General features: G+C 57.3%; 2 protein-coding genes across 4 annotated transcripts; one reads left to right on the top strand and one right to left on the bottom strand.

Annotated features, from left to right (window-relative positions):
• The first annotated feature begins 280 nt into the window (after positions 1-280).
• LOC134145961 (transmembrane protein 140-like) lies at positions 281-6,040 on the top strand. 3 transcript variants are annotated; one of them, XM_062586050.1, is made up of 4 exons: positions 281-436; positions 2,384-2,475; positions 3,071-3,222; positions 4,417-6,040. In XM_062586050.1, exon 4 carries the CDS (start codon positions 4,473-4,475, stop codon positions 5,055-5,057), a length of 585 nt encoding a protein of 194 aa, XP_062442034.1. In that variant the 5' UTR covers positions 281-436; positions 2,384-2,475; positions 3,071-3,222; positions 4,417-4,472; the 3' UTR covers positions 5,058-6,040. The 3 variants fall into 3 exon arrangements, with proteins under 3 accessions (XP_062442034.1, XP_062442044.1, XP_062442049.1); XM_062586060.1 differs by having other exon boundaries at positions 281-724; XM_062586065.1 differs by lacking the exon at positions 3,071-3,222.
• A 442-nt stretch (positions 6,041-6,482) lies between these two features.
• CYREN (cell cycle regulator of NHEJ) lies at positions 6,483-7,413 on the bottom strand. Its single transcript, XM_062586066.1, has 3 exons — positions 7,198-7,413; positions 7,059-7,125; positions 6,483-6,948 (listed from the first exon to the last, which is right to left on the bottom strand). Exons 1-3 carry the CDS (start codon positions 7,323-7,325, stop codon positions 6,721-6,723), a joined length of 423 nt encoding a protein of 140 aa, XP_062442050.1. The 5' UTR covers positions 7,326-7,413; the 3' UTR covers positions 6,483-6,720.
• Between the last annotated feature and the right edge of the window lie 61 nt (positions 7,414-7,474).

Here is a 7,474-nt window from a genome sequence, read left to right as displayed (position 1 = left end):
GGGGGGGGCAGACAAAGTTGCCAGTGAATTCTGATAGTGCTTCTGTAACTAGGTCGGACCGGACAGTCTCCTCTACAGACGTGTCAGGACCAAACAAGCACATCTTAGCCCCCCACTGATACCCAAACCACTCCAGGAGCAAAACTTTCCTGGGTTAGCCATGAAAAGAAAGTGTAAATCTGCACCCAGCCCGGGCTGTGGTGGCTTGCTCGGGTTGTTTTCTTGTTCATATTCCAATGACGCAGTAGCAGGGAGGAGCACAGCTCCAGGAGCCCAGGGCCCTCAAAACTGAAACAGAAACTGGGGCCAGAGACCCGTGACAACAACAAGGGCTGCGGTTGCTGCTTGCCGCTGGCAGACGGGATCAGCTTGCCAGGCCTGTGCCTCCCCAGTGTATTTCGGCTCTGGACGCAGCCTGCAGCCTGATGGCCGCCCTGTGAGTACCCGCCCGCCGGGTCCCCCCAGCTTTTCAATCTCACTGCACCTGGGAGCTGCTGTGGGAAGAGGTGGCCCCGCTGGTGGCAGAGGGCTGGGAGGCAGCAGGTCCTTCCCCAGCTGTGGGGCAGTCCCACACGGCCCGGTCCGCCTGCCACTGGCAGCTTTCCATTTGCCACCAAACGTCAGCTTATCGGTGGCCCTTTATCACCTGCGATTTCCACGCGGCCGGGGAGAGCGCGGATCCTGCCAGAGAAGGAGAGATTTAGCCAAGGGATCCTGGCAGGAGGTGAGTGGGCTGACAAGCCCAGAGGTGCCTCCCTTCTCGCTGCTCTTGCATGGCATTAACCTTCCCAGAAACGGAGGAGGGGGGGGAACACAGGAAAGCCAAGTCTTCTGGGAGCTTTTCAGCAGGCAAGAAACTGCCCTTCCCTTTGCCGCTTGGTGCTCAGCCTGTCGGCTGCGGCTGCGTCACGTGCTTCCGCGCAGCTGTTTATTCCTGCTGAGTGACCCTTGGGGCCTCGGCCCAGGTCCTCGCCTCCCTGCGGCTGGAGCTGCGTGCCGGCATCCCGGCCCACCGCTGCCCTCGCCCCTGGGTTCAGCCGGCGGCTCAGCCCAGGTGCCCCAAGCGGGATGCGTGCCTGGAGCCTCTCTCTGCCCTGGAGCCTGAGACATAGGCTCCCATGGGGATATTCAGCGTTTCCCACCATGCCTGCCCTAAAATGAGGGAGGGGAGCTAGGCTGGAGCTGGCTGCACCATGCTGGGGCTACTCTTTGCACCTTTGCGGCAGAGCTGCAAACTCTCCTGCCCAAAGGCACAGGCACCGCTTTCGAGGAAGAGGAGCTGCACCTTCTGGGAAATGGCCCAGCTGGATGCTGGCTGATGGCTCTTTCCTGTTTATCCCCCACTTCCCATCCAGGCTGCTCTGAACTGAGCTCCGAATCACGCCGCATGGCTTACAAATGCTGTGTCTGAGGCTGCGTTGCTGGCAGGGTGCCAGTTCTTCCCTCCAGGCCAGCTGCGTGCTCCCTGCCCCAGCTAGCACCGGGCACCGGCACCAGCAGCTTTCCGTCCCTGTCACAGGTCATACCTGTGCCCAAGGATCACATGTTGGGCTGGGCAGGGAGCAGGAGGCCAAGTGGAAAATCTGTCTCCAGTGCACCCAGTGTAAAGAGTGAAGGCATGGCACTACTGGGAAAAAAGTTACATTCTTACAGGTTTGAGGTCTCAAAGAACAGGAGGGAGGCAAAGAAACCTTAGGATTTCTTTGGAGCCTCATAAATGCAGAGCTCACATAAGAGCCATTCTGTCAGCACAGAGTGTCTTAAGGGCATCTCTCCTCTACCCCTGCGACACACTTCCGTGAACCTTCCAGGAATTTAAATCTTTGTTTCTCTTTCTGGCAAACATGTGCAAAAGGAACAACTTCTAATTGCTTTTGTGTCTGGGCAGACGGTGTTAAAAAAAAAAAAAAAAAGCAACCGGAGGTGATCGAACAAAAGCCTGTGTTTCTACAAGCATTTCTTCTTTGGAAATCAGGCTGGGGATGCATGACAGTAATGGCTAGTTGTTCAGCACAGGCTGAGAGCTGGCTGGGCACTACAGGTCATAGTTTTGGGTCTGACAGAAATCATGATAGACCTGGTTGGCTAATCAAGAGCTCTCTCAAAGTGCTTCCTGGACACCTTGTGAGGGCTTGTGAGGCAGGACGCCAAAAGCGAAGGGTAAGCGAGGCACAATCCCTTGCAGGGCCAGGGAGAGGAAAGGCAGCAAGGACTGGCTGGAGGAGACTGAATGTAAAGACAGATGAACCAAGGGGAGATGCTGAGGGCAAGAGGTCTGACATACTCCAGTCAAACTACTCACATATATGGGAGGGCCTATTCTGCAATAAGGTCCAGGCACAGATACTGACATTTTCCTGGCCCGTTTGTGTCTTTATGGCAGGTTTAATGCAATGGATATCCTCCATGTGGCCTTCAGACCTCTCCAGAAGCCTGTTGTGAAGAAGGTCTCCAAGGGAAGCACTAAGAACTGAGGTATTGCTACTGGAGGGGCACAGATTGGTTGCTTGATCCTGTGACCTTCTCCAGCTCCTCCTGGCTATATACCATGGGAACAAGGACATTTGGGACAGAGAAGTTGTAGGTCGATGCACATTAAACCTAGACAGCCATCCCCAACATCCAGGGAGACTGGAGAGGGGGATGATGAAGGGGCGGCAGTCACCAGTACCGCAGCCAGGTGCTAGGTGCAGATGTGAGCAAGGTCTCTTCTGGCACTCTGAAAAGCCAGGTAGGTTGTAACTAAACCCACAAGCAGTTGTGGGGCAGGAATGCAAGCAGTATCATGCAGGAAAGGTGGCTTAGGGTGCCAGGGACCTAGGTACCCATGATACACTATGGGTAATGGCCAGTAGAGTGGAGCTAGTGGGGCTACTCTTGCATACTTCTAGGGAAACGCTAGTAAAGGATACACATGAGATACTGCTTGGCAGAGGAGGAAAGGAGCAGAACCTCAGGACAAGGTCTCCAAGCTCCTTGTCTCCCTGCAGATCAGGGTGGACAGCTGTCAGCTTCGTGGGGCGCTGCAGCCAGGGATTTCCTGTCCTGATCCCACATGCCTGTTTTTCAGCTTGCAGCTGCAGGAGCACTGCTGAAGACAAGCCACAAGTGTCTAGGGAAGAAGCAGGTAGCCAGTTTTGCCAAGAGAGGAGTGAGCAGGAGGGTGACTCAAGGCGCATCCGACTCCACAGCACCAGTCTTGCTGGGGCTGAGCCCACAGAGGTGAGGAGCCAGCAGGTGGATCCACGGACGCCTTTGTGGTGTCACAGCTGACGCCCTCGCTAGGGACCATAGGTGGGCTCCAGACGGGGGTGACTAACCCTGCCATGTCCAGAAGCATATGGGGATATAAAGGCTTCAGGGGGATGTGGGCATAGAAAACCTGGGGCACCGGTAGTACTGAGCGCCCAACACAGCAGGGGGTTCTGCACGTCTGACCTATGCATGCTGCATTTTGCTCACTTGTCCAAAGATCACAAGGGTGATCACAAAGATCACATAGATCTGGTTCTTGCTGAACCAGAACTGAAAGAAAAGCATCTTCCCAGCATAGCTCTTAACCCCATCTTTACCAGACAGCAGCATTTTTTTGCCCTCACCATCACTGCACAGAGGCCCTTTGCTGCTATGCCTGACTCATCCTATATGAGATCGTGGCGTGTGTATGTTGTGTTTGGGGTGGGGAACAGCACCAGGCTCATCTCCTTCCCTCCCAGCACTGGTCTGTGGGCATGATTAAGCCACCTTTGCTGTGACCAAAAGTGCCCCTGCGTGCAGCCCAGTAGGACACGGACATCATACTCAGAGATTATGTGCAGATTCCAACTTGCCCGGGCATGCTGCACCCCAAGGAAAACAACCCCCTCCACGCTGGCGCCCCTGGCAGCATGTGGGATATTGCAGGCACGGAGACTGGGGCTCTGAGCGCGGCAGCCTGCTTGCTGGGGCTGTCCAACTGGCTCCCTCGGCACTAGCCCACCACTCTCTGCCATTGTGGGCACTCAACCACCCTGCCAGGCTGGGCTGTAAGGTTTTAACAGATGCACTGGAAGGCTTTGGGATGCTCTGGTCTGATCCTTCCCACTAGGCCCCCGCGCACAATGGGAGGATATGAGCTCTGGCTCCCTGCCCTCAGGAGTGAGGGCCTCTCACTCCAGGAGGCAGAAAGCAGTCAGCTAAGCGCAGGAAGGGTAACACACGGAGACCTCTTGCTTGCTTGTCTAAACTACCAGTCAGGAGCTACTGACATGGCTCTGGGTTCAGGTGGGCCACCCTGGCTTTGGGGCAGGACTGAGGTGCTCCCATTCCATGCGCAAGGGGAGTCGCAAGCAGTCAGTGACACAGGCACAGAGCACACCTGGGAACGTGTGCCATACAGGCAATAACCAAGGGGTCTCCTACCTTCCTGTCTTGCAGCTCGTGTCTCCGCAGCAGGCTTTACCGTGGTATCAAGAGAGCACGTTGGCACAGGAATGCGCCTGCTGAAACAGAGGTGCACTGGGCACCTGCTGTGCACACTGATCCTCCTGAAGGCTGCAGGGGTCTTGGCCTTGATGCTTTATGCTTTACTATGGGAAGCTGGGAACCTGGTCAACCTCCCTGGCAAGCGCATTGGCTTTTACAACTTCTGCCTGTGGAACGAGACAACCATGGAGCTGCAGTGCCTGAAGTACAGGCATCTGCAGGTGATGGGCATCAGCCTAACAGGAATAGTGCTAGCCAGGGTTTGTGTGTACTCTTGCCTGGTCTTTGGCATCTTCTATCCCCTTTTCGTTGTACATGTGAAGTGCATGGAAGACACGGAGGGCTGGAGGGCAATTCTCATCATACTCGTCATCAAGGTGATGATACTGTCTGGAGGCCTGGGTATATTTCTCTTCCAGACCTCGCATTGGCTTCACCCCTTCGAATTCACTGGGGGCTTCCTGGCACTGCTTGGGACTCAGGCTCTGCTACTCCTCCAGATTTTCACTGCCACTACGTACCTCAGCTGGGCCAAGCACAGGTATACATGCGGAAGCCCTTTCCCTGAGGATGCCATGTCCATGGAAATTTGAAGGCAGAGAAGATGCAAGAGCTATGAATTGCCTGATTTAGAATAATAATAGCACTGCAATTTCTGTAACTAGCAGGAATTTGTTCCCAAGTCCAGGTGTTCACGCCCAGCCGTGCTCTGACACACAGCTGTGATTGCCAGCCAGATGCTGGCAGCACTCCTGCAGCAAATGGGCAGCAGGCACTAACATCCACAGCACAGTGTGGGAGCTTCCTGGGAATAGCAGCACATAACACACACTGCAGCCTGGGGCACAGCACCAGAGTGACAGCACTTCTGGCCCCATTTCAGATCAGACCCAGCACAAGGCAGGTATGTCTATCTGGCTGTATCTAGCCTGAGTATAGGCAGACAGAGAAACAAAACAGGCTTGCTTTCTTGGAGTTGCCCAAAGAGACTCAGCTGCTTCTCCACCTCCTGAATAACCAGGTGTATCTTAGAAATAAACTTGAGTGAGGAACTTTGTCTTCACATTGCCATCACAGCCATGCAAGACCCAGGCATGCAGTGGAAACAGTTTCTTCAGCAGAAGCATCTGCACTTCATCTGCTGGAATAACACGGACTTACAGGGTGACTCTGCTTGTAGTTTGTTTGGGTGAAGTGGCTCATGTCCAACCCCAGAAGCAGCACAGCAACTGGAAGAGCATTTTAATGTTTTGTGAACATAGCCATAACAAGGAGGGCTTCTATAAGTGATCAGAGGATTCTGATGAAGATCTCCAGGCTCTCACTGACTCCATGCAACTGAGCCCAGTACTCCAGCTGCCTCAGAGGCTCCAGCAGAGACCAGTCCTGGGTGGAAGCATCTGGCTGCCAAGATGTTTGTAACCTCGCACAAGTCAGCGCTGGCTTTCCATCTGTCCCCTCTCAGTGCACAAAAGCCTATCTTCTCATCTCTCCTTCTGCATGGGCCTTGGTGGTAACGTGGCTGGTAACATAGGTTTGACTGATTCATCATTTCAGTAAAGACTCTCGCACCTTGCTTCGGCCTTTTGCATTCTGTTCATTACTGCCTTCCTGGTTGTACTTGTCTGGAGCCCTCGACCCCTTCCGAGGCCCCCATACACCCTGCAGCGGGGGCAGCCCCCTTAGGATGGTCCCCGTCCCCCTGCTGCTCCCATCCACGTATCTCCCCCAGCTGAGGGAGGCCTGCCCTGGGCTGGGGGCAAATTCAGCACTAGGATTGACAAGCACAGTCTGCCAGACCACATAGCAGTTGTCAGGGAGAGAAAATGAAGCCAAGTGAGCTCCAGGGCCATCCAGCAGCAGCACAGGGAAGGGTGAGGGATGCCCGCAGGTGACAGCCCCACGGTCCCAGCACTTAGGCTGAACCACAACCATCCAGCTCTGGAAGCCAAGGCCAGTGACTCCCCGCTCCCTCCCTGTCCCAACATCTGCCCAGCAAAGGGACATTCACAGGCAAAGCATCTTTAATCCTCTTTAATCTAGCTGTGCTCTGAGACTTCAGACACAAACGAGCGTGCCCTTCCCTGGAGCCAAACCCTGCTGGTGCCAGCACATGCTGCGAGGAAGAAGCACCCCCTTCCCCCGGCCAGCGCAGGCCTCCTCCCAGTCCTGCGGTGAGAGGCCAACGCGCGCACGGCCACCCCAAGGCCTCACCCGTACTGCCCCAGCCGCCTGCGGACGACAGAAAGAAAGGCATTAGCTGAAAAAGATCTCCCTAACGTATTTCAGAACATCGTCCTCTGGGTCCTCCCCACTCGTCCTCTCTGCACTGGCCCCAGCGCCGGCGTCCGGAGGGGACGGCAGCCCCGCGCCGCGGTCGCTGCCTTCCTCCGCGCTGCTGGCGGGATCGCTCGGCGGCGGCGGGAGCTCCTGCTCCTCCTCGCTTCCAGAGCGGGCCTTCTCCGTTTCCTCGCGCCGCAGCTTCTGTCCGAGGGAAAACAGCCGGAGCCTGCTGTGAGCACCCTGGTTCCTGCGAGCGCCACAAACAACCGGCGGCGAGGAGAGGCGCTGGGGCACCCCCGCGCCGGGCTCACCTCGGCCAGCGCCCCCAGGGCCGCGTCCACCAGCTCCGCCTCGTTCATGCAGTACACGGTCGCCGCCCTGGGGAGCGAGGGGAGACGCTCAGCGGAAGGCCCGGCCGCCGCGGCCCTGAGCGCGGCCCGGGGGCTTTACCTGGGGGCCGCCGCCGCCTGCCGCCGCCGCCACCGCCGGGCCGAGCGGGGGGGCGCGGACGGCGGCGCGGGCCGCTCCGCCGCCGCCATCCAGGCAGGCAGCAACCGCCGCCGTGCGCCCGCCGCCATCTTGTGCGGGGCGGAGCGGAGCGGCCGTTGGGGACGGGGCGGGCGGCGCCCGACGCCCCGCGGGGCTCGGGACAGCGGAGGCGTTGGCGGGGCTGCGCTGCCTCTGGAGACCGGCACGGAGGTCGGGAGGGAGCCCCGGGCACAGCACT

Source organism: Rhea pennata, chromosome 1, assembly GCF_028389875.1.
Source record: "Rhea pennata isolate bPtePen1 chromosome 1, bPtePen1.pri, whole genome shotgun sequence".
In the NCBI taxonomy this organism is placed as follows: domain Eukaryota; kingdom Metazoa; phylum Chordata; class Aves; order Rheiformes; family Rheidae; genus Rhea; species Rhea pennata.
Note: the sequence above shows the minus strand (reverse complement) of the source record. Positions and strands in the feature narration are given on the sequence as shown.